The 27270-nt window shown below is 38.8% G+C and overlaps 2 protein-coding genes across 2 annotated transcripts in view; one reads left to right on the top strand and one right to left on the bottom strand.

The window, feature by feature from the left end:
• The window catches only part of LOC135462772 (hydroxysteroid 11-beta-dehydrogenase 1-like protein), a 61469-nt gene that overhangs the window by 6868 nt on the left and 27331 nt on the right, over window positions 1-27270 (top strand). The window contains exon 2 of the mRNA XM_064740017.1: window positions 4253-4492. Within this exon, the coding sequence (XP_064596087.1) occupies window positions 4420-4492 (73 nt within the window). The 5' untranslated portion in view covers window positions 4253-4419. The remainder of the gene's footprint in view (window positions 1-4252; window positions 4493-27270) is intronic.
• On the bottom strand, window positions 20532-23483 carry LOC135462955 (zinc finger protein 862-like). The gene is made up of 4 exons (XM_064740277.1): window positions 23071-23483; window positions 21587-22670; window positions 21024-21278; window positions 20532-20843 (listed from the first exon to the last, which is right to left on the bottom strand). Exons 1-4 carry the CDS (start codon window positions 23481-23483, stop codon window positions 20532-20534), a joined length of 2064 nt encoding a protein of 687 aa, XP_064596347.1.

The following is a 27270-nucleotide window of genomic DNA, read 5'->3' as shown; positions in this document are numbered from 1 at the left end:
AGACTTCAGAAATAGTACATGTACTTTTTGCTGCCTCGCTTGGTGCTCAGCATTGAGAAGTTAAAGCAAGGAAACAGGGCTGGTTGTGCCGGTGTCAGTATAATCTAACTGGGTGAGGTGTCATATCTTGTGTCTTCGGCATGATACTTTAGTGGCAGTAGCACTTTGGCGTGATGGACTCTCCCTAACTTATAATGACTCCTTGTCATCATATGACTGGTAAATTGTTCAGCACAATGTTTGAACCCCAAGCACACGCACAAGTATCTGGTGCATGTTCAGACTTTATGCAGCTGCTGCTGAACAAACACAATCTAGATTTATAGCGTCTATGATTGGCCAGTTGTCTGGGACCCATGAGATGTCAGAGTTAAGTCTGTGGTTTGAAAGAGGAAACTCTGCAGGATCAGTGTATATTGTACACTTTTTGTGGTCTCGAGTCTGCGTTATCTATAATAACCCAGTTCCTGTTGTTGACAGACAGAACTCCATAACAGAAGTCATGTACATGTGCACGAGTCAGCTCTTGTTTGTTGGAACTTGTCAGATTTGCATGTACATACTGTGCTTATTGTACATTCATTCAGTATAAGCTACAAAGACTTCTGCCAGATGACCACCTCATTTGTCCCTGGATTGGTGCGCATGGTCCTGGATATGCTAGGGACTTGAACAAGCAATATGTACATGTAAACCCTGCTCTTAAACCTGTTCTCTGTAGCAGTGGATGGGCCTTTGTGAGAATAAGCGGTCTTAAGCAGAGTTTGTGATGGCCTTCAAGTGTTTTTTGTGTGTGTGTGTGTGTTCATTGACATGATTGAAGACCACTTGTCTGTGCAATATCATGTGAAGCTCTGTGCATGTATATCACATGTGGAAAAGCACTTGTAACTTGCCTAAGGTCGGTGGTTTATCCCTAGCATGCCAGTTTCTTCCAACCATGTATCTGTTAAAATACATGTATTGATAAACGACACATGAACATGTAGTTGGGAATTGTTTTGGAATAGTCCTTTGAAGAACATATACAGTAACACCATCTTATACAGAACACCAGTCTCATATCTGTTTTATTGCTCTTTCATGTTCAGTGTTGTTTTCAAGAATTTGTTCACTTATATTATATGACAGCAGTCGCACATGTACGTGTACAGATAGAATAAACCATTGCCCTTCAGCAAATACAGTGTCCTCCTCTTAACAGTTCAAAACTGGAATAGAACCAGCCACCTCAGTAGACTTAGGAGAGCTGGCAGTGATAAGCCTTTACACACATATTTATTATCATAGGCATATTTATTGGTGTAAAAAAGATGGGATAATTAGGGTATGTGCATCTCCTATCAAATGGCCCAGTCTGTGAAGGTTACTGTAAAGTGTGCCACTCAGGATGCATCACTAGGTTGTCTACATGTATTTGTACCCTACATACCATATTAAACCAAAAAATCCCCCGCCCTCCCCAAAAGGAAATTTTTGAAGGTACATGTAAACATATATGTAAACAATGGTTATGAAATATTACTTTGGTGCTAAAACTTACAGTTGGTCTAGTAGTGTCTACCCTAATTGTTCTAACTGATATTTGGAACAGATATTAGTAGTGTTGAAAGTTCTAGAATATTACATTTCTTTGCCAGGCTTTTGGAAAAGCGTGTTGTGAGTAGGTTCATTAGATGGTCTAACCATGTGAGAAAAAAAGAAACTCAGTTTTCCTGAGGGAACAGTGTATATTGGCTGAAAGAAATAGATGAGGTGTCCCAAAAATGAGAAGAAACAGGGTAAACACCTTTCTGTGATTGACATGTACATGTATATCCACTGGACCAGATGTACATTTCAGCACCAAAAGTAATATTTTATAACCATTGTTTACATATATGTTTACATGAAACTTTAAAAATTTCCTTTTCGGGGAGTGGGGTGGGGGGCAAATTTTTAGGTTTAATATGGTATGTAGGGTACAAATACATGTAGACGTGTAAATGCTCCTTGCTTCTTCAGTACGGTAAATGTATGAATTTTTAGTATAGTGCGCACATCTACATGCAGATCCAAAGTCGAAAGGACAAACATGCAAGTATGTTAAGTGAGCTTGAGCATGGTGTCATGATGCATAACCTAGCGCAGCATCCTGAGTGGCACACTTTAGGGTAACCTTCACTTGTACATCCAGGATGCTTGTACTTACATCTGTACAATATGTTCACTGTTTACAGCAACATACATACGCATTGTTATTAAAGGTTACCTGAAAATGATTTGTATAACAAGGATTATATTTTTTTGCCAAATAAAGAAAATTATGCCGTGGAATTTTTGTTAAAAAATTTCAGTGTGGGAGTATTTTTTTAAATCTGTTAATTACCTCTCTATATTTTACATATTTTCCGTTAACGGTGAGATTTTTTCAGAAATTATGTCATCGTTGATCTTGTTCAGAAATTGGTGAACGCCTCTGAAGTACCCCGAGCTCGTCAATTATGTCGCTACAGTGTGGGCAAGGTGACACGCACACAGATACTGCATGGCTTCTTCAGGCCAGCTTAGCAACCCCTCCACCTCCCTACACCCGAACCCATTGGGTCTATTCCCCAGACTCATAAATGAAAATATTTTAGGTAGTTTACTATATGTATCTTACAATCATTCTCAAGTGGCATGATCCATTGAATTGCCTAACTGCCGTTAAATTGTCTATCTGCCATTAAATTGTCTATCTGCTATTAAATTGTCTATCTGCCATTAAATTGTCTATCTGCCGGTAATTCACTGAGTATCTGTCACTTTATAGACAAATATATTAATGAGAAAAGCACAGCCGCAGTATGTACAACACAAAACCGTTTTTACTGGGATTTGACTTCTTTGTCACATGTACCCCCGTCATCCGTATAGTAACTGTTATAACCATGTCAACCTTGTTTACAATGTAGGTTTATGCAGCGAGCACCTGTTTTCATACATACGTGTATATAACATGCCACATAAATACATCATTTTGTCATTTATACACTTAGACATTTGCATACAGTTCTGTTGAATAGACACATTTGCATGTTTTCACTCCACCCTAATGATGCACTGGTATGCATACATGTGTAATCACACATTTTTAATGATGGTCTAGCTTGTGGACGTGTAATGAGTCATTTGTAAATCATATACCTGTACCTGTACGAGTTATTTCTCACACCTGTCCTACCAGCAATTTGTTTGCCTAATTACGTGTACATGAAGCATAAAGTAGACATGTATAAATATATTTACTGCTCAAACAACTATTTAACTTTGCAAATTTCTCCTAATGTGTTAATTTATAGTAACTAGCTAGGAGACACTTGCATTTTAATATAGCGATATATATGTACATGATACAGGAATTGAAAGTATAGAAATTGAGCTTCTGCATGTGCAAACACTGAGCACAGGACTCTTATGTTCAATGTCTTAAGTTGCACCAAAAATTGATACATCAGTTATTGCACATACATGTATGTATTCATTTCGCTGTTACATGTACATGTGTGTATTCATTTTGCTGTTACATGTACATGTATGTATTTATTTCGCTGTTACATGTACATGTATGTATTCATTTCGCTGTTACATGTATGTATTCATTTCCCTGTTACATATACATGTATGTATTCATTTCGCTGTTACATGTACATGTATGTATTCATTTCGCTGTTACATGTATGTATTCATTTCCCTGTTACATATACATGTATGTATTTATTTCGCTGTTACATGTACATGTATGTATTCATTTCGCTGTTACATGTACATGTATGTATTCATTTCCCTGTTACATATACATGTATGTATTCATTTTGCTGTTACATGTACATGTATGTATTCATTTTGCTGTTACATGTATGTATTCATTTCGCTGTTACATATACATGTATGTATTCCTTTCTCTGTTACATGTACATGTATATATGTACACAAGAGGTACATGTATGGGTTCAACCCCAGCCTTGGACAGGGAAGTTCCACATTCTCCATAGCTCTCAGTGTTTTGGGGCTGAGCCCAAGGGGCTCAAAAGACTCCTTGTGCAGTCTAACATTTGTTAAAGACCACTTGTTTTTCAGCAATATGATATGTATATCTGAATGTCAGACGTTAAAAAAATGTTATGTATGGTCTTATTAAACTATGAACTAAGTAAGTAAATATGGATATGTAATTTTATTCTGTATTTACATTTTGATGTACATGTATTTATGTTTTTTTTTCCGTCAGGTTCAAAAGTCCACCTTCGCCATGTACGAGCACTAGTTGACCAGCAGGTGACTAACAAGCTTTGGCTATGAGATGAGGTGTACCTGGCCAGGTGTGCTACAGACTGATTACAGGTGTTGACAGGTCCCTTCATCCCCTCCCTCACCTGCCTTCCCCTTCAGCCAGTCATGTGGATTAAACTGGTTGTCGTCCTTCTCGGCGTCATGTTAGGATGGTACCTTCTGGACGATTTCAATGCAGGTGAGTCACTAATCATTAGTATCACAATTCCTCAACCTTTCCTCTTGTATGTACATGTATATTAGGGCAGCCTTCATTACAATTTGTACACTGGTTTTAATTTGGTTGGGCTGGCCAGTTCCAGAGCTTTGGGAAAGCTTACTTGAGAGTTCTTGGTCAGCAGTCCATAAGTGTCAGTTTAACGTGCCTTCATTACAGTTTGTACACTGGTTTTAATTTGGTTGGGCTGGCCAGTTCCAGAGCTTTGGGAACGCTTGCTTGAGAGTTCTTGGTCAGCAGTCCATAAGTGTCAGTTTAACGTGTGTTGAAGACCATTTGTCTTTCAGATACATGTATATGCTGCATGTACAGTACACGTACGATGTATGTGCATGTCTTTGTGTCACATGGAGATCAAAACTAAGCAAAGGGCGTTGCTTTGTCCATCCATAAAACTGACAGGTCTGTCAGCAACCTGCGGATGGTCGTGGGTTCCACAGTGAACGTACCATGTATGCGTGTATAAATGAAACTGACAGGTCTGTCAGCAACTTGCATATGGTCGTGGGTTCCACAGTGAACGTACCATGTATGCGTGTATAAATAAAACTGACAGGTCTGTCAGCAACCTGCGGATGGTCGTGGGTTCCACACTGAACGTACAGCCATCATTAAAGCGAAGCATTCTTGAATAAGGCACTGATTACTGTAACTCTTCAACCGTTTCACACGTTTCACGGTTTCAAGCAAATTCTGAGGGCATTATTCTGTGTAGACTGATAAAATTATACTTGTTGTGAAGTGTGGAGATTGGCCAATCCACCCAGTGTAGTTTTGTGTCCAAAATCAAATTTAAAACATGCATAAATTGCACTGAAATTCCTCTTTCAAATGTGAAAAGGTTGAGGAATTAAATTGAGCATGGATCAAATAAGTATATATACTTATTTGATCCATGATCTCCATTTAGAACTTCAGTACATGGATCTATTTATATATGAATAGATCCATGTACTAAAGTCGTTGACTATGGTGTAAGACCCCAGTTAAATAAACACATGAATACTGCCTTTAATATTCTGAGTTGATAACATGATTAGTCTCCCAGGTCATACTTTCAAATGCATGTAGTTGACATCATAATTTATCAATATCTTGATTGATCTAGATCTTCATGTATCCGTATACATGTAAAGACTTCTAAATCCTCCGATCAGTTCTGTGTGTTTTCTACGAGTACATGCATGGATGCACCCTTTCATATTTTTTTCTCTCTATTACAAAAAACATGCAATTTTTCTCTGTAGTACAAAAACATGCGCTGCAGATATGCAGACAAACACATTCATTAGATCCACCTGGGATACAATATGACACGGATAGGAAGCGCTTTAGTATTGAGTTAACACACATCTGAAAGCTGCTGTTCGCTCTTGTTTTCGCTAGTTGCTTCTTGAGAGCTGAAGTCAATCAACCGTGTCATTCTCACACAGGTCTTCGGCACATCAGGTTTTTCGGTAGACGGCTGATTCTCCATGATTGACAAGTAGGCATGCGCATTGCCATGGAGATTTCAAAAGTTGTCCGACATCTTGACATTTTACAAAATTTAGAAAACTTTCATCCTGTTAACACCACTTTTAATATTCTCCTTGTAACAGGATATCGAGTATTAAGAAGAAAGCTCATATTGTATCCCAGGGTCCACTGATTAACCTCACTTAGTAAAGTATACAGGTCACTCCCAGAAATGACTTAAAAATGCATCGCTGGCAAACATCGATACTTCGACTTTTATATTGGTCATCAGCAGGATTACTTACAAGGCAACAGGTGTTTGTTGAGATCTTATATGTACATTTATCCTAACGGTAAAGTGGTGGCACCGTTAAAACAAACCAGTTCTATCACACAGCAGCAGTGACGGTAATAATATCAGTAACAACGGTAGTAATTCCTTGAGCTTGGGCTTCTTAACAGGGTTTATGATCACTAGAACACTGACGATTCTTCTGAAGCTTTTACCCCATGATTTAATGTGCACAAACATTTATACATGTGGATGATTCTTGGATGAAATTGTAGGACCAATATGCAGCCAAGTTAAGATATCATCTTTGTTTACAAAAAAAAAAAAAAAAAGAAAATACATGTACATGTATACAGGTGGTTTTAGTAGAGTTTGTGTAACTACTTTTCTTAAAGGAGAAGAAATTTAAAGAAATGACACTGTTAGCTGAAAAGAGCACAGTTTTTTTTCTATCTGGTGGTGCCTGTGGCATAATTTTGCAATTTTCCCTCGCCATACACGTAAAGCCTGAATACTGGAAAGCTGGCATAAATCGCTGAGTCCATCATGCCTCCATCTTTAACACCCTGTAATTTATGCTGGGTGTGTGTTTCCTCTCAGCCAAAGAGAGCCGTTAAAACTGCCAGCTTGTTCGTGTAAACTTGGAACCTACGTCCACCATTCTGTTTTCCCGATCGTCAAGCGGAAAACGAACTGTACTGCTCGCTACCTTCTGGGAAGAAGAGTTCTACCGGAAATTTACGAACTGAACTTCAGCCGTTTCCTTAGGTTTCCCTAGTTCTTAGGTAAAATGGAGTTACCCACAGCGGATTATATTTATAATTTATCAACTTGAGGTACATATTAGAATTTTTTTATGGCATGCACCTGTGAGGAAATGCATACTCTTTTCAATGGTATTTGTTTGATATTTAAATTTTCTTCTCCTTCAACCATGCCATGTTAATGTTACTCTTGTGAAAGCCCTTATAATTAAGACTTCAGTATGAAGACTGTCTTGCATTGGACCACAACACAACACCTGACATACACAGGGGTAGAAATGTTTTTTTTAAAACAACCTGTCCCTGTGACAGGTTGTTTTTTTTTTGACCTGTCACCTCCAGCAATCCATTTATCGTTTTTGGGCATACAGAATATGACTCAAAACCCTGTGGAAACCATTTATTTGATGACTAAAATGTTTGTTTTAACAGCATTCTGATGAGAGACCAACCTCATCAATGAAGTGAGAGACCAACCTCATCAGTGAATTGAGGAAATCTTTTTTTTATACTTGGTGAAAAACTTCATTGGCCTCTATTTTAGCCAAAATACATCTAACATGTAGTACGCTTCTAAACATTGTAAAAGTGGTCTGTTAAAATTTTCCTCTCAAGGTTGCAGTAAAAAAGTGTTTTAATAAAGGTTCAAACAATTCTCTTCCTAAGCCTTCCACTTTAAATTGAAACGTTTAGGGCATTTGGGTCATGAACCACTCTCTAAGTTAGGAAAAAGATAAACCATTATATGGTCCATGGATTTTGTCATCTTCTTTTGTTCAGAACTCCTGAAAATTGAGTATCTGACAGACAGGAGTTGAGGTCAGGCATGGGAGGAAATGCTTGAGCCTTTATATGCACAGAAATTAATATCTGTTAAACTAATTTAAATACATGTACTACACTGTATTAATATTAAAAAACAAAAACGGCTTTCAAAATTGTGATCTTGGTTGTTCTTTATTCTCCAATCCAGCAGAGCTTAACCTCAGCCAAAATAGCATATGCGACAGAGTTATTTCTTTGACTGGTGTGGCCCATAAGCCTCTACGAACCGCCTTGTCTTTTGACAGTCAACTGACCAGAGTCTGATAGCTGGTGGGTTAAAAGTAGACAAGTTTTTATCTGACACTGCTAATGTTAACAGGTCATTTAAGGTGTCTTTGGTCAGCCCTGATTTCTAGTCACTTTTGACATGATACATTAGTGAAAAGCCCCTCTCTACAAATGTTGTAGAAAATGTTAGAACCAATAGTATTTTCACAAGACACAAGATTTTTGTCTTCATATTTTAGGCCAGAAACACCTGATAGTCCTTCCTTCCTTCCTTAAGAGTTCTTTTTAGTGTTTTTGACACAAACTCCGACAGAGTCACTCTCTCTCCCTCAGATTTATCAGAATCATACCCTTTTTCTTTCATGACAGAGGAAAAATGTTCACTATGAATTTTCAGCTCTTCTTTGCCATAATTTCTGTAGTAATCAGTGTCAGTGCTTGGTAAATTACACAAGTCAAATAGAGTAAAACATGACGTAACTGCACTGTTGCCAATGTTCCCATCACTTTGTGAGCCAAATCTCGACACTGAAGCTTTCTTTAAATTGCCTTTCAGTTCGTTGCCTTGTTTTACAACAGGGGCTGTTAAATCATGTGTGTTTCTACTCCCTGTCCCCTTGGCTTTATGTGTCACATCTCTGAAAACTGTTGGCCCTGAGTATCCAGTGAAATTGTTTGCCTTGAAAGTGTTTACTTCTGCTTGGCAGTCAAAAGTATCTAGTTTCATGTGGGCAAGTTTCACTGTTGAGACTTAAGTATCGATGCTCACATCCTCACTTTGTATTAAACTACTTAAACATGACACAGTTGCTAAAAGACTCTTGAGAACAACGAACATAACACCATGTTCTCATCCAGCAGCTTGTCCAGAAGACCTGTTGCTAAAAGACTCTTGAGAACAACAAACATAACACCATGTTCTCATCCAGCAGCTTGTCCAGAGGACCTGTTGCTAAAAGACTCTTGAGAACAACGAACATAACACCATGTTCTCATCTAGCAGCTTGTCCAGAAGACCTGTTGCTAAAAGTCTCTTGAGAACAACGAACATGACACCATGTTCTCATCTAGCAGCTTGTCCAGAAGACCTGTTGCTAAAAGACTCTTGAGAACAACGAACATAACACCATGTTCTCATCTAGCAGCTCGTCCAGAAGGGCTGTAGCGTTTGCTTTGGTTTCGTTGCATTGAGTGTTGTCTCGCTGGCACTCGTGCAACTGTGTGCACTTTGCAGCATGATTCCTGTTGACTGCTTCAGTAGCAAGCTCCTGATGTGCCACCCACCTGGTGCCTTTAGCCACAGAATGCGTCAGTGTGTTGATGTTTAATAGTGATCCTGTTGTCTTCAGCATACGACATTGCAGGTTGCTCTCGTCGTAAAATGAATATAACCCACTGGGCAGTTTGTGCACCTCAGCATGTAAAGGTATGGTCTTGGTTGCATCCTTAAATGCTAACTCTAGCCTATGGTGTGCATGGTGAAATGACAGGAGTCCTTTGATATCGTCTTCTTGGACCAGTTTACAGAAGTTTTTCATAACTGAAGGCCCGTCCGTTGCCAACTAGGATGCATTTGGATTTAACGTCTATGCCAAGATCTTCAAATGTTTTGAGGAAACATTGCCTCAAACCTTCTGCAGTAGCGCGTCCTGTAATGCTTTTTATTTTTACAAAGTTAGAAGGTGGCTCGAAGTTCTGATCCATGTAGGAGACAAAAAATGGCTCGTCTTCCAAGTTTGCAGAGTCTGTTGAGCCATCCAGAGGAGTAAATTCCAGGGACTGTTCATTATTTTTGTTATTTAGTCGGAGTTATTCCCCTTAGACATACACATAAAATGTGGTAAAGAGGAACTTCACTCTTTGCGATATATTTAATGAAAGTCTTGGCCTCTTTGTCATTGTTATAATGCTTTGTTACTGAAATGCCACTGAATTCCTTTGCAAAATTAACCTGTTGGAGTTCATTTGATAAAGGGAAATCAGTAAATGGCTTTTTCAAATAGCGAAGTATTTTGTGACAAATGGCGTCTTAGGATACTTAGTTGGAGTTATTCCCCTTAGACATACACATAAAATGTGGTAAAGAGGAACTCTTGACATCAAAGGTCAGATTGCTTTCCCTGAACGTAAGTGTAAATACAATTGGCTGTTAACTACATTTTAGCCACTCAGTATTGCCTTTACTGTAACTTGTAACTTCAAACACTGACTGACAAACACAAAACAGGCGTTATTTCGACCTTTGCATACATGTACTTGAGGCAGGCCATTTGGTGTAAAAAAAAACTGTATATCCCTTAAAGTTTGGTTTGTAAAAAGGTACTTCAAAAAGTGCATGAAGGGCTTAGAATGATACTTTTGATGTCAATTCTTATGTCGTCTGTTAAGAAATTAGTCAAATTTGACAAAAACTTCTAAGTGGCCTTATTAATTTATTAATTTGATTGGTACTTTCCGCCATTCTCAAGAATATTTCACTTATACTGTGACGACCGTGTTAATTTAATAGATGGGAGAGTCAATCAGAATCAAGCAAAATGTGTCATTTGAAAAATGCTAAATACAAAAAAAATGCAGTACTGTAATTTAAAGTGAATGAAAAAGCATAATGAAATACATGTAAGCATCAGTGTAAAGACCATTATAAGTGATATGATATTGCATACAAAACTACTTCTATTTTTTGCTTTTTTTGTTCAACATAAAATGGAGTCAGTGTTTGGATTCTGTGTCAGATATTATGATAACTGTTCATATGTATACATGTTGTTGGTATCAAAGATGTCTCTGGCCATGCGTGGGAAGGTCTGCCAGCAACCTGTGGATGGTCATGGGTTTCCCCTGGGCTGTGCCCGGTTTTCTCCCACCATAATGCTGGCCGCCGTTGTATGAGTCAAATGTTTTTGAGTACCTCGTAAAACACCAATCAAATAAATAAGTAAACATCAAAGATGTGATGAATGTTGTTGCAAAGCTAAAAGTAAGGTGCTAAATCACATCACTGGCATCCCGTATATTCATTGTGAAATCTGCACTTACATACACTCGTATAATTACCTGCATTTTATTCGGTCAAACAAAATCTAGAAAAAAAAAAAAAAAATGAGGCTGCTTTGGCCACTGGTGATGTCTTTTGTTTTGTTTCAATTTCATAGCATATCAGTGACATGTTGTTGACGTTCCTTTTGTCATGTCTGAATGACTTGTGATGTAATATGGCATTTCTGCAGGCGGTGGCAATGTTGATGACGACAGACCACCCTTACTTGTAGCTGCACATGTAGGAATCAAGCGGTACATGTAGAGTTGATGGAATGAGCCTGAGGGGGGAACCGAAAGCGTTAAACGTGGCCTGCATGTAACTTCATTATCTGCATGCATTTGGCTTGTAGCATCATGTCAAGTTAAGGTGAAAAGACAGGGAGCGTAGAGCCTTGAAATCAGGGTGGACACCGTCAGCACCTTGAGTAATACCCCTGGTTTGTCAAGATTCCACAAGGCTGATGCTGCTGAGAAAAACATGTACATGTGCTGAGGTTAGAGAGTACAGTGTGTGTACGCATGCTTGCATGTTTGCTGTGAATGAATGTGGATGTGTTTATAATATAACAGAGAGAGAAAAGAAAAGAAGAAAAAAAAGCAAAAAACATTTCACTAACCGTGCATAGACTTACCTATACATATAGTATTGTCTTCGATTTTTGCTCCGCATGATTTTAAGATGTAAACACATACATGTATGTTCACACTGTGTGGATGATGGGCTGACCATTATTTGTATGAAAAGAGACTAATTAACTTTAAATGGGACTTTTAAAAAGTTGAAAAATTTAAAATAATTAAAACGCCAGAAGAGCTGACTAACGGGTCTTCGCCTTCTCTGTTATTAAATCCTCATCATTATACGACTGAAAAATGTGAAAAAAGTGTTACCTAATACCAGCAAGCATACATGTATACATACATATATGTACATGTGCCACAGTCATGACTGGCCCGATAGCACAGTTTGTAGAGCATCTGCTTCGGGAGGAGTAGATCCAGGGTCAATCCTGGGTCAAATCACACCCAAGACCTTAAAAGAGGAGGTTGTAACTTCCTCGCTTGGCGTTCAGCGTGAAGGGGATAGTTCAACGACTGGTTGACACGTATCAGTATAATGGCTGGGGCGGGGCGGCTTACTTGCCTTCGGTAAGTCGTCTCAGTGAAGCAACACTAGATAAAAGAGCGGTGGAAATCCGTCCTTCAACAAGGAGGCACATTATATGCACTCTGAGGATTCGTTCTTCATCATATGACTGAAAAATTGTTAAATACGACGTTAAACCCCAAGTGCTCACTTTCACAATGTCAGTATTACTCCTGATACATGTACATTGTACATGTTCATGTGGATCAAGTAGGCATGCCACGCATTTAATGTTTGCATATAGGTATGTAGTATGTGTGCTTTGGGATTAATGTGGTACTTAATGTTTCAGTCATATAACCAGGAGGAGTCATTTATAGATATGTGTAAATGTGGTACGCATGTACTGTCTCTTTATGTGGCAGGCTGAGCCGATACCTCCTAAGTGCTGCCACCAATTAAGTACATGTATCATGCCGAAGACACCCAAACCATTCACATTATACTGACACCGGGACAACTAGTCCTGTTTCGTTTTGCTCGAACCTTTCAGTGCTGACAGCCAAGCATGGCAGCAACAAGTACTATTTTAAAGTCTTTGGTACATGCACGTCTTTGGTTATAATGTATAACCTGTCCTGCTCAGTTTTGGTAACAAATGGTAATATTGGTGTTACAGTGGCCTAAATGTGTCAAGAATGGAATAAAAGGTCTTTGTGTGTGAATTGTGACAGGAAGGGTTGTTAGATATTGGGTGTGTGGAATCCTTGTGAGATGTGCATTAAAAACTGCTTGTAATATAACCTGAACTGTGCATGTAGTGTACTTAACTGTACATGTATGTAGATCGAGGAGTGGGTTCAGTTTTAATCATGTGTGAGGTACTGAGCAGTGTGATAGGAGACGTGACGTTATGTTAATGTTTGACACCTGCCTTTGATGACCGGGTGACAGGTTCTGCATGGCTGATCCGATGATCAAAGCTCAAAGATGTGTGTTTGTATTGAAAAGGTGTACATGTATGCCTGGGAATTAAAAACTACATGTATTTAGGTTCACTGGTGATGAGGGAGAGTTGATAGCACCAGAGAGACACAACCACGTGGCTTAAGGGGGTCGCTAAGGGTGGCTGCAGATTTTGAAAAGCAAGAGTCATCTTGTATGAATGTACAGGTATGCATTCTGCATACAGAAGAGTGGCCTTGAGGCTATCATTAAACATAGGTTTTTGGGAGGAATAGGGTTTATAGCTATTATATAGGGGATCTCCGAGTTGATCGACTAATGAAACAGCTTAGAATATAATAAATAAACCAAGTAACTCACTTGGTACATTTCTCCTGAATATGACTTTAATTAAAGTCCACATATTGAGATTGTCGAAATGAATTTCTTCAGAGTTACTTTGCTTATTTATTACTTCTTCATTTATTTATTTATTTGATTGGTGGTTTACATGTACATTGTATGCTGTAATCAAGGATAATTCTGTTACATGTATACTGCGATAGCCAGGATTATCATGATTATGGCTAGAGGAAACCTGGCAGCGTCCAGGGGGAAATTCATGATCACAGGCAGGTTTCCTGCAGACCTTCCCATACCTGTTCTGATGAACTTTATGTGTAGGAAAGATAGGACAAATTGGGGGAAAAAAGGTGCTAAAGAGACTCCTTCAATTCATTGGATAAATGACCCTCCAAAAGGTCCCTACTATATTTTTTTTATTTGGCTTCTGATAGATGTAAATTTTTGAATTTTTCTTTCAATGTTAATTTTAACCCCAAAAATCCATGTCTTTCATAGCTAAAAAAAAACAAAAACAAAAACAAAAAAAACAAAAATAAAACAAAATGTGAACAATTGTAAACAGCTATTTGTGTAATTATTCTCTGTGTAGGATTACATATCTTTATTCTTCTCCAATGGCTGTGATTGCTGTCTCCATGCAGTAGGGGAGTTTCATGCTCTAACTCTTTTATCGATAAAGGTAAAAACAGTCCTACGGCATCCTAGCTGTGACTTGTCAAAAATGGTTCATGGAAACCTTTATTGATATTAATTCATCTGTCTCACTGTTATCAAAACATTGAGCATCAGTTAAATAGCATTTCTTTCCATTAACCACTTCTTTAGTCCACAAACATGCAGTTTGTCAGCATTATTCATCGTTCTTCTTATCTAAATAGCTTCTTCAGACGCCAATATTGTGATAAAAGATAGTTTGCCTTACATTTTTTTTTAAAAGGTAACATATTAATACAGTATAGACTTTTTTAATATTAAAGGAAAGGAATTTCAAAGAAATTCATTTTAACGATATCAATATCTTTACTTTAGGAGAAGTGTGCCAGGTGAGGCACATATTAGCTAAGGAGTTATGAAGCATCGTCAACAAACATGTCTAATAAGATAAGCCTGGTAATAAACATTTATGATGTGGTTTCAGTGTCAGATTGTCAAAGTGGAATTTCTTCGGAGTTACTTTGCTTATTTATTAAGCTAAGCCAGTGCTTAGCTGTTCAGTGGATTAGCTAGGACTTCTTTATGTTTAGTGATAAGAGAGTTCAGACTGTAAATAACCCCTTGTTGATTTCAAAAGTACTGGTACAACACAATAATGTGCTTGCATGTACATCTAGGTTTATGTAAGTAGCTGACTAAATAGAAGACAAGAAAAAAACAAATTGACTGAAAATAAGGCCTTATAATATAAGGTATTAAAGATGTTGGGCAAGGAGTTGGGTGTGGCGTTGCCCTCAGTTTTAATATGACACCTTACATGTATGTGTTTATGCTTACACAAGCGTGAATGTGTGTGACAAATAGGGCAGGTGTAGGTATGACTTCTAGAGCGTGTGTATTAAGCATAGACATGTGCAGGTATGACTTCTAGAGTGTGTGTATTAAGCATAGACATGTGCAGGTATGACTTCTAGAGTGTGTGTATTAAGCATAGACATGTGCAGGTATGACTTCTAGAGCGTGTGTATTAAGCATAGACATGTGCAGGTATGACTTCTAGAGCGTGTGTATTAAGCATAGACATGTGCAGGTATGACTTCTAGAGTGTGTGTATTAAGCATAGACATGTGCAGGTATTCAATGAAATTCTGACCTTGTACATTCATAAAAAGTCTAAACTATTATTAAAGATTATTCAAGACTGGTTGTAAAACATAACTTTAAAAAATTGTTAAATTAACCAGATATATGTGTAAGACAAAATATAGCTACATTGGGGGGGAAGGTGGCTGAAAAGGTGTTAAAAAAAAGCAGAATTGATGTTAATTGCATAGTTGTTTTTTGTCTTTTTTTTGCTCTAAATAAATTTTGTTTTAGGCGACGAGCAAGATGACTGACAAGTAAAGCCTTCTCAATTAAAACCTTGAGCCCAGGCAGGCAAGGTTCCTATATCATGCTGTAAATACATGTAGGCAGAGTCTGCTACAGGTAGTACCATGTTGGAGATTTCACTGATTTTTACTCAAACTTGAATTTGTTATTTATATCTGTTTGGCATACACTGATTCCCCCATAAAATCTTGCAGCGGTAAACCATCATTTAACAGTATTTAAAACAAGCCATTTAAACTTTTGAAAGGAACAAGTCACACCAATGTCCACCATGTTTTGAATTCAAACTTCCACCAAGTTCAAGCAAGGTACGTGCTGCTGTTTGAAAATTTCTTCCAAAGGCATTTTTTTTTGTTAGGAATTTATTTTGCCTTCTATTTTTTGTTAAATTGCCTTCAGATATAAGCATACTCAAAATCGTTAAAGCTTCAGATATAAGCATACTCAAAATCATTAAAGCTTCAGATATAAGCCTACTCAAAATCATTAAAGGAGAGGAAAATTTATATATCAGTCCAACACCATTGAAAAGAGCAAGCATTTCCTCACAGTTGCATGCCATAAATAAAATTCTCATATGTACCTCAAGTTGACAAATTATAAATAAAATCGCTGTGGGCGACTCCATTTTTCCTAAGAACACGTCGTGAAGTCTTCTGTGTTGAGAGGAAAATTTCGAAATCGTACATTTCTTTCCAGAAGGAAGTGAACAGTACAGTTCGTTTTCTGCTTGACGATCGGAAAACCGGAATGTTGGACGCAGGCTCCGAGTTTACATGAACAAGCCGGCAGTTTTAACGACTGTCATTAGCTGAGAGGCAACACACCCCCAGCATAAAATACAGGGTGTTAAAGATGGAGGACGCGATGGCTATTTATGCCAGCTTTGACCTTTTCAGGCTTTACGTGTTTGGCGAGGAAAAATCGCCATATTATGCAGCAGGCACCACCAGATAGAAAAAATGTGCTCTTTTCAGCCTAAAATGTCAAGTTTTCTTCCCCTTTAAATTTTGTTGTCAACAGCTTATCTTTCAAACAGCCAGCACATACATGTACGTTTAATTGCCTGATGTTTGAGCATGAAACATGGCAGACATGGGATGGAAATCACTGGAATATTGTAAGAAAAGGGTTTTTGGGTGTGTTTCAGTATTGCGCTAACCATTAGGCCATGGACACATAAGACCTGTGCATTCAGTATGAAAGGTATAGTGCAACGACTGGTTTACCCCTGTCAGTATAATGGCTCGGGCGGGGCAGCTTACTTGCCTTCGGTAAGGCATCCCAGTTAAGCAGCACTAGATAAAAGAGTGGTTAAAATCCATCCTGCAACAAGGAGACACATTACATGCACTCTGAGGATTCCCGCGTCGTCATATGCCTGAAACATTGTTAAGTACAGTACGACGTTAAACCCCAAGCACTCACTCTCTAGACCCCAGGTCTCTGTTGTACCTGTGTTTTTGGGTGTGTTTCAGTATTGTACTGCACTACCACACTAACCCCTATGCCACTGAGGCCCCAGCTGTCTATTGTAAAACATATTAAACCTGCCTACTTGGTGATGCACGCCTCTGTTGTACCTGTGTTTTTGGGTGTGTTTCAGTATTGTACTGCACTACCACACTAACCCCTAGGCCACTGAGGCCCCAGCTGTCTATTGTAAAACATATTAAACCTGCCTACTTGGTGATGCACGCCTCTGTTGTACCTGTGTTTCTGGGTGTGTTTCAGTATTGTACTGCACTACCACACTAACCCCTATGCCACTGAGGCCCCAGCTGTCTATTGTAAAACATATTAAACCTGCCTACTTGGTGATGCACGCCTCTGTTGTACCTGTGTTTTTGGGTGTGTTTCAGTATTGTACTGCACTACCACACTAACCCCTAGGCCACTGAGGCCCCAGCTGTCTGTTGTAAAACATATTAAACCTGCCTACTTGGTGATGCACGCCTCTGTTGTACCTGTGTTTTTGGGTGTGTTTCAGTATTGTACTGCGCTACCACACTAACCCCTATTCCACTGAGGCCCCAGCTGTCTATTGTAAAACATATTAAACCTGCCTACTTGGTGATGCACGCCTCTGTTGTACCTGTGTTTTTGGGTGTGTTTCAGTATTGTGCTGCGCTACCACACTAACCCCTAGGTCACTTAGGCCCCAGCTGTCTATTGTAAAACATATTAAACCTGCCTACTGGGTGATGGACGCCTCTGTTGTACCTGTGTTTTTGGGTGTGTTTCAGAGTCGCTACGAGGGAAGCGCGTGATTGTAACTGGAGCATCTACTGGGATAGGAGAGCAGATGGCCTACCATTTCTGTCGTCTGGGAGCCCAAGTACTGGTTACTTCACGGAGAGAGGCTGCACTGAAGAAGGTACGTACAAGACCTAACCAGGCTGACCATTCTCGATAGTATGACCAACCAAAAGTTTGTGTACAGTTTTGATACCTACATGGTACTACAGGACCAAGGCGAATTTGAGCCAGTGGTGAAGATAGCCTGAGTGCCAATACTTCAAAGGATTCAAGAAATGCTTGGCTTTTATTTCTGAAAACATGTGAAGTTTAAGATGTGACATAACATATAATAAAAGTACAAATGAGCCTCTAAGCTTTCTTTCTTGAGGTGTAAAAATGGCTTTAAACATCAGTTTTCCTAAGGCCTGAGCTATTAATCCAGCTGTTAAGTAGCCTGTTGTGGTAATGTCTTTAATGACAGCTGCCAAAACAACTTTGTTTGGGGGAGGAGCCCAAAGTGGGGTACAAAGCTAGTCTTTGTTTCCAGTATGTTGATTAATGATGTCAAAAATTAACTTTTTTCTTTAACCTGCAACCAGAGTCCACCAGAGCTTTCATTTAGAAATAGAGAATGTCAAAGCTCAAAAGTAGAGGTCTGTATTGGAAGCATTTACATGTAGGTCACAATGACTGTTGGTAACAATGGTCATAGTGTTCAAAGTAGGCAGCTGTAGCCTGTTATTTGCCTGTTATGAACATCCTGGCCCACCAGTACTAAAGCTCACTAAAGGCAAACAACTGGCGGACTAATATCGCGCTACTTACCGTAATTCTTCTAAAGTTTGGAGCAGATATAAGTAGTGTCGAATGTACAATATTGCATTTCTTTGCCAGCCTTTTGGAAAAGTAAATATATGAGTACATGTATGTTGTTCATTAGATGGTCTAACCATGTGAGAAAAAAGAAAATTAACATTTCTGCTAGAATTACATATATATTGGCTAAAATGAGCAATTTTAGAAGAAATTGGGTACCAACAGAAATGACAATTTGAACTTCATCTGAGGCTTTCTTTAAGCACTTATTTTTAATATTTATTTATTTATATGATTGGTGTTTTACGTTTGTACTCAAGAATATTTCAGTTATATGACGGCGGCCAGCATTATGGTGGGAGGAAACTGGGCAGAGCCCGGGGGAAACCCACGACCATCCAGGGCATTAGCCAGGATCTGACAATAGGGCGTCCAAAAGGCAGGGGGTTTGGGGGCTGCCGCTTGAGGCCCCCGTAAATAAGCAGGGGGTCTGCCGCCGGAGACATTTTATCGCCACTGTATCATTGAAAATCAAGACCTTTTAATAGCTTTAATTGCCATTATATCACTGGAAATAATGTATTACTATTAGAACCAAGAAATTGACAGTTTTTAGGGGCACCCAATATATCACACTTTTCCCACCAATGACTGACACTGAGTGTGAATCACTAAATAGAGTACATAAATTTTATATTAAACTATGTAAGGTTACAATCTGTTATGCTTTGGACAACCAAGTGTGAAACAGGAGGTAGAAAAACAATTGAACTGTAAAATACACAATTCAATACAGATGCAAGGAAAACAATGGCAATTTGGCACAGCAGTTCTGACAGTTCAAGTGTGAATGAGGAAGTAGAAATAAATAAACTGTGAACAATAAAATACATATAAAAGGAAAACAATCAAAATGCATGGTAATTTGGCACAGCAGGTGCATGTCACTCACAGTTACACTACTTCACATTAAAATGCAACGGAACCAAATCAGAATACAGTATACATAGCTCTTACAACTGAGACTGAGAACAGGCAAAATTATCACCACTGAATCTGTGACTGTCACTCACTAAAAAGAGTAGTGTCACCAATCATCATACGATTTGAGCAGCTAAGTCACAGTAGGTAGAAATAAACTTTGTAAAATACAAAAAACAAAACAAAAAACAATTCAAATACATGTACTATCAGTCACCATATCTATGTCGCGAAATTAACTTTTGGCACAGTGACACAGTAGTGCATGTCAAACATCATTTCTGTCATCTGAATACATATATGAATACACTTTGAAAACTTACATGTTAGAAAAATATTCACAATCTAGTATACATACATATAATGTTAATACACTTTGAAACAAAAAAAAACTTTTTTTTTTTGGCCAACTGGTCATCACAAAATAAGCTGGTTATAGCTAAGGCAGTACGTGTAAGGTTTGTAAACACATTTCATAAACAGTGATTGAACTTCTTTGAATGTCTTAAATCCTTCTGTTTTGTTCAAAAAACAAATCTGCTGCCTCCTCAAAGGGGAACTGACAAGCTGGCCTTTTGCCGTAGCTGATCCTGATCAGGTGATCCAGGTGCTCCACCGTCAACACCGCGCGAAGTTTGGATTTGATGCAATTCTGGGCAGAAAACACCCTTTCAGCCTCTGCATTCCCAACCATCACTGTCACACTGGCAGACATTAACTTGAACAGTTCTGTAAAAGAAACAGAAATATTGTGTTTTTTAATGACTGTTGCAATGCAATGATTAATTAAACGGAGCTTTCAACCAACCTCCCCATTATTTTGGTTAACTTGACATGTTTGACGAAAGTGCTTTTGCTAGAACATGTAGCATGTACATAAACATACTACATATAACACATTTATTAAAATCAGTTTTTCTCGCCTGGAAATATCTGCCTGTTGCCTATTCTGTCCCTGGCATCAAAGATCTTTTCAAAGAGTTCAATGGGTCTCAGAAATCTAGGTGTCGCTGCACCCTCGTCACTCCTATTTCTATGAAGCACTCGCTTGAAGGGCAAGAACTCTCCTCTTGCAACATCTGGATCAACGATCCTGTCAAAACGAACACCATCAGCATTTTCCTTAGGTTCTCCATAGAACTCCAACAGTGTGTTGAGATGGCCGTTGCCCCACTGAAATAGGTCTTCTGGATTTTGAGGATAGGCCATGGGATCAAATACCTGTCAATAGAACATAACACAATGAATATACATGTACACATCATGATGTGAAGCTTTTGTTTTTAGCATGATATAATTCACACATGGTCAGTATTAAAGTATTACATTAAATACTTAATGCCTAAGTAATAGTGCACATGATATGTATGGAGGATTACATCAGAATGAAACAAGTTTCACCTGCATGGCATTCAAGAGGGTGACTTGTGGAAAACGACTCTCAAGATTATCCAGTATTTCTTGGATGAAATCCCGTCGCACTTCTTGGAAACGCTCTGTCAGAGGTTGATGCTGCCCTCGTCCTGTAGGTAGCATTCTGATGCGCTGGCCCCTGAAGACTTCTGGATCACCTGCCTGAAGTTGTGCCATCATTGCTCCTAGATGTGGACCATCCTGTGTTTGCATTGCCTGAAGGGTGTCTCTACAGTCCTTCAGCTGTAAATTATAAAACCATACAGATACAGAATTTACAGAAATACATTTATGTGTACAACATATAACATAAACATCATACATGTATATATAATATATATTATAAATGTATATACATGTCAAAGCAAATATATATTCAAGTTCTTACAAAAATTGATGTATCATTTTAATTTTTAACCATATGTCAAAATTGATTAACCATGTCAATAACTGACAGTAATGACTTCGGTCATCATTATTAGTTACCAGTACACAAATATGACAAGATTCCTTTTTTTGAAGACAAAAATGCCTGTTTTAGTGTTACTTACTGAGCCCTGGATAGCACTGAAGCTGACGTCACGGAACTGGAACAGTTTCCTGAGGTGGTGGATGGCTGCTAAAATGTCAGCAGTCAGGAACAGAAGGCCGAGGTAGAGGAAGGAAGTCAGCTGCTGCAGTAAACCCACTGCCACTGGGTCACCCCTGTCTGCCTCCTGGCTGAGAAAGACTGTCAATGGTTCATAATTTTTGATAAGAGCCAGAACCGATTCCCCCATGGACAGCCATCTTATCTCAAACACCCTCTTAAATTTTACACTGTCTGCCTCTAGGAGTATTGCGATTTCTTTAAACTCCTGGTGTTTCTTTGGGGATTGGTTTATATAGCTGTACACAGCTGACAGTATTTTGTTGACTGTTTCCATTTCTGGAAAAGTTTTACAGGCCTGTGATACTGCCAAGTTGAGCCTGTGACAGACACAATGCACATACGTACAGTGGGGGTTTTCTTTTTCCACCAGACTTCGCAGACCATTCCTTTCCCCAGACATGACAGACGCCCCATCAGCGCCAAGGCCCATAACCTTTTTCCACGGAACATCCAGTTTCTTCGCCACATTATTCAGTGCCTCAAAACTGGCAACAGCCGTACCGTCCTCAATTCTTTCAAGTGACAAAAAGTCTGTTGTGACACGGCCCTCCTTAGTAATATGCCTGACAATGACTGCGACATGTTTTTCCTGTGCCCTGTCTGTACTTTCATTAATCCCAATACCAATAGTTGGGGACTGACGGATCCCGGACTTGAGCTGCCTCCAAATGACCTTGCTCAAACATTCAGTCAACTGATTGTACACATCTGGGCTTGTGTACTTCGCATTTTTTCCCCTGTTCAAGAATTTAGCCTCCTTCAAGTTTAACTCCTGCAAAAAGTTGATCAGGCTGCCATACTTCCTGTTGGGCATTTCTTCTGTAGCAAGCCAGTAAGCTGTTTTAAGCGCTGTCACTATTGCTTTTCTCCTTTCCTCCCTTTCCTTCTGCCACTGGGTATTAAGAGAAACCTGTCCAGGCTGACTTCCAGCAGCTGCGGTTTTGTGAGCATCTGAAGCAACATGCTCCTTTACGGTCTTTAATCTAAAGAAAAAATAAATAAATCTATATGAAGTATGTTGTCACTGTTAAATTTAATAACTGAAACAAAGCAGGCATTTATCTTTTGAGATCAGTCAATCTTAATTTTTTTCTCCATTTTTAAGTACACTATAGCCAGTATAGGCCTTATCACTATCATATGATCATTCAATCAAAGTGAGAGTAAAACTCACATTGATACTATAGGCCTTATTATTATATAGGCCACATTAGGCCTATACTGTAGATACTGGTTTTACTCTGACATATTGACAAATCAAGAGTCGATTTATTTTATGTAGAAATTACAATGTAACGAGTAAACCGATATGGGTACCAAAGTTTCAGCTGACACTAGCCTAACATAACAAGTGACAGTAGTAGTGACAGAATACCATCGTACCTGAAATTGTTATTTCCGGTTGACCACGAACCTTCTACTCCGAATTCTCTACAGTCTTTGCACACCATAACATTCTCAACTTCATCATATTCCAGCCATGGGAATTGGTCGAGCCAGGAATTTGGAAATTTCCGAACACGACCACTTTGTTGTGGGGCAGCGGTCGTCTCGCGGCGTTCACCACTGACACTCCAGCTCGGCCCACTAGCGCTGGCAGTAGGCCTACTAGTACTGGTCTGTGGGCTAGGACTCGCTGTGCCTGTCGCGCGCTTAATGGGACTCCTGTCTCGTGGGTCCTCTACAATTTCTTCATCGCCGTCACTCTCGCTGCTGACATCGACATGGCTACTGCTGCTACTGGGATTTGCTATTTCTTTTGACCGAAAAACGTCCGTAATTTTCCCTTTCGACATGCCTACAACTAGTAAAAACCCATCGCACAAACTGACAATTTAATGAGCACGTGTGAAAGAAAAAGTTCTCGGACTACGCAGTTGCAATCCCAATCGTCAATCTTCGGGTTTTGCCAATCCTTTCCGGTCAGCACTGTGTACAGAGTGCGAGTCTGAAGCCCTTCTCAAAATTAACCCGCGAACTTTACTTTTATTGTACCTTAAAATATCGTATTTTGACGAAAGTAGTTCGGATCCATATCCTTACTCGGTCATTTTCAGATGATTTTGTCACTGATTACGAGCGCCAATGCAGACAACAACAACAACGCAACCTCACGTATGTTTCGATGGAACGATCTTGAATATATTTATTTTGTTTTTAACCCCCCCCCCCCAAAAAAAAATGTTGATTCAAAATTTTGCCCGTCCAAAATACCCCTTTTGGCTGGATTGCCCGTCCAGTTGGACGGGTGGACGGGTGTCTGGCTAGCCCCCTGCGACCATCCACAGGTTTGTGGCAGACTTATTATTAATGGTAAAATAAATCAAGTATATGTAAACATCAGTGAAATGACAATTAACAACTACATGTAGGTGTACATGTACATATACATATGTATAAGATGAGAGTGGAACCCACCCACTGTTCCTGCTTAAACCCACATAATCCTGCTTAAACCCACAGAATCTTTCAGGACTAGAAACTATGTCATGCAAATTGCTATACAGCTTCATTGTTAATATAACGCACATGTATGTATATCTGCTCATTGGCTGTGTTATATAAAAATGAAGAACCCTTTTGATAGGAAGGCTTTTAGTTCGGCCTTTAGTTTCTCAGGCACTCTCCACTTAGGCGCGTAAAATCCCATTATGAAAGACACTTCCAGATATTCGAGCGAACCCACTTCATGGCACTTCATACCGTTAAACACATCAGTCTGTGTAGAATGCAGTTACTAATGAACTGAGCTGATGAATGAACTCCCACTGTGACTGTCTATATCAGGCAATGCTGCATGCCTTCATACAATGTACTCCATACTTTGTACTGTGAACTTAGAGTTTCTGAGGGTTTGATGAGCAAAGCAAGGATTGTTTATTGTCAATAACTGAATGTCTTCCCTAGTTAAAAAAAAAAAGAAAAAAAAAAAAAAGAAACACTCTCATACATGATTTCCTTCTATTCAGGAATGGTTGCCTTGTGGGCTACTGCTCAAATGGAAAACTGTAAACATCATTAGTGGTGTGAAATTGCTACATTTACGTAGTTTATCATGTTTGTTTGTTTGAAAATTTGTATAAATGAAAGCCACATCTGTACAAAAAAAAATTACGCTCTCATACGTGATTTCCTTCCATTCAGGAATGGTTGCCTTGTGGATTACAGCTCAAATGGAAAACCGTAGACATCATTAGTGGTGTGAAATTGCTACATTTACATAGTTTGTAATGTTTATTTGTTTGTTTGTTTGAAAATCTGTATAAATGAAAGTCACATCTGTAAAAAAAAAATTACGCTCTCATACGTGATTTCCTTCCATTCAGGAATGGTTTCCTTGTGGATTACAGCTCAAATGGAAAACCGTAGACATCATTAGTGGTGTGAAATTGCTACATTTACATAGTTTGTAATGTTTATTTGTTTGTTTGTTTGAAAATCTGTATAAATGAAAGTCACATCTGTAAAAAAAAAAATTACGCTCTCATACGTGATTTCCTTCCATTCAGGAATGGTTTCCTTGTGGATTACAGCTCAAATGGAAAACCGTAGACATCATTAGTGGTGTGAAATTGCTACATTTACATAGTTTGTAATGTTTATTTGTTTGTTTGTTTGAAAATCTGTATAAATGAAAGTCACATCTGTAAAAAAAAAAAAAATTACGCTCTCATACGTGATTTCCTTCCATTCAGGACTGGTTGCCTTGTGGGCTACTGCTCAAACAGAAAACCCTAGACATCATTAGTGGTGTGAAATTGCTACATTTACATAGTTTATCATGTTTGTTTGTTTGAAAATTTGTATAAATGAAAGTCACATCGGTCTGGTAAATTACTGTTGCCTCAAGTTTCATGCTTGTGTAAAATAGGACAGAAAATGTCCCATTGTGAAGACATTCCCCTGACCTTAAGTCAGCGTCCTGTAAATCAGTGATTCAGTCAATACCGTTCTTCAGCAGCAAAAGTCTTACAAGTATCTGTCTTTTTTCAAAAAGGGAAAACATGAATCGGTACAGAAGAACATATGTGTCACACATGAGTACCAAGGGAGGTAATTCAGTGACCTTTTCTATATATGGACACATGACTTACAACTCTGATAAATTCAAGCATAGCTTTGGGTTTTAAGGTTTGCACATAATCAGGTTGGACAGTATTTACGTGTACTTAATCCATGCCATTAAAAACTTAAGTACTTGTAGTTTTATCCTAAATGTAGGTACATGTAGTTTAATCATTAATTTATTCATGAGTAGACATATCACAAGAATAAAACTTCAAAAGGATTGTGTCCATGAAAATGTCAGCAGAAAGAAGACTGAGTACAAGATAGGAATTATGATCTGTGAATGTCATTTTAGAAATCAAGCGTTGTACATGTTGTATGTGCAACTGCTACAGATGGTCGTGGGTTTTCCCGAGCGCTTTGGCCATTTTCCTCCAAAATTGGGGGTGGTCGCTTTCTTGCCTTCGTCTCTGTAAAGCAGCACTAGATAAATGAGCGGCGGAAATCCGTCTTGCAACAAGGATGCACATTACATGCACTCAAAGGGTTCCTTTGTCGTCGTATGACTGAAAAATGTTGAGCATGACATTAAACCCTAAGCACTCACTGTATGTGTGTACTGGAACAATTAAAAAATACATGACTGACAAACATTCAGTAGAACAGAAAAGTGTTCAGGACTGTAGCGAGACAAAAATTCATTTGTATGCAAACTTGACTTTTTGTAAGCAAACGGTCATATTTATGTTTGTTTGGTTTTTATGTGGCTTAATTAGTATGGGCATCCAACAGATTAGGAGCCCAAAATTTGGCTCTAGATTGTGTGTTTGGTGTTTATTATTTAACAAACCACAAAAGAATTTTGACCTGAACAGAATACATCTTTACCACTCACAAACATTATGTTTATCTTTATTTTGTCTAATTATATAAAAATTGTCAGTATTGTTTATGTGGTATAAATGTAATTTTAATTGATAAACTGCTACTGTTCAGCTATTCAAAGCTCAACAGCTTTCACAGTTAACAAACGGCTAGCACAGTCATCTGGTCATGAAACTTTTAGGAGTGATATCTGTACACACACTGGTTCAGGAACAGATTCTACAATTTACAGTAGCTCACTCTGTCTTAAGGGTCTGCCTTGTCTGGGCACCTCTTTTGTACTGGCTGACACAGATTTGCCCTCTATAACTTGTGTAAAGCCTGCTGTCCATTGTGAGGTCACTGAGTACAGAAGAAGGTCACGCTGTGTAGTAGAGGTCGGGGAGTACAGTGATGTGATAACTTGTCATACAGAGAGGCCTCTGGGAATCACATGTTATGTGTAAGATTAGGTTATACCCCTTTAGAATCAGTGATCAGAGTTATTACTCATACAGAACAAACACATGCTGCTGGATTGGGTTTACTCTCAGTTGTAGGGACTTCTATGGCCTAGTGATTTAGCGTGCTAGTGCATCTCAATGACCTAAGAGCCTCTTACTGGCTTCAGCTCATACCCACAACTGGAAGGTCTGACAGCAATCAGCAGATAGTCAAGGGTTCCCCCGCTCCCCGGGCTTTGCCTGGTTT

This window comes from Liolophura sinensis, chromosome 2 (assembly GCF_032854445.1).
Source record: "Liolophura sinensis isolate JHLJ2023 chromosome 2, CUHK_Ljap_v2, whole genome shotgun sequence".
NCBI classification, from domain to species: domain Eukaryota; kingdom Metazoa; phylum Mollusca; class Polyplacophora; order Chitonida; family Chitonidae; genus Liolophura; species Liolophura sinensis.
Note: the sequence above shows the minus strand (reverse complement) of the source record. Positions and strands in the feature narration are given on the sequence as shown.

Coding starts and splice junctions, on each gene's coding strand:
- LOC135462955 (XM_064740277.1), bottom strand. CDS start 23,483: ATGTCGAAAGGGAAAATTACGGACGTTTTTCGGTCAAAAGAAATAGCA. Junction 21,279..21,586: donor TCAGTGCTATCCAGGGCTCA/GTAAGTAACACT, acceptor TATAATTTACAG/CTGAAGGACTGTAGAGACAC. Junction 20,844..21,023: donor CCCTCTTGAATGCCATGCAG/GTGAAACTTGTT, acceptor TTCTATTGACAG/GTATTTGATCCCATGGCCTA.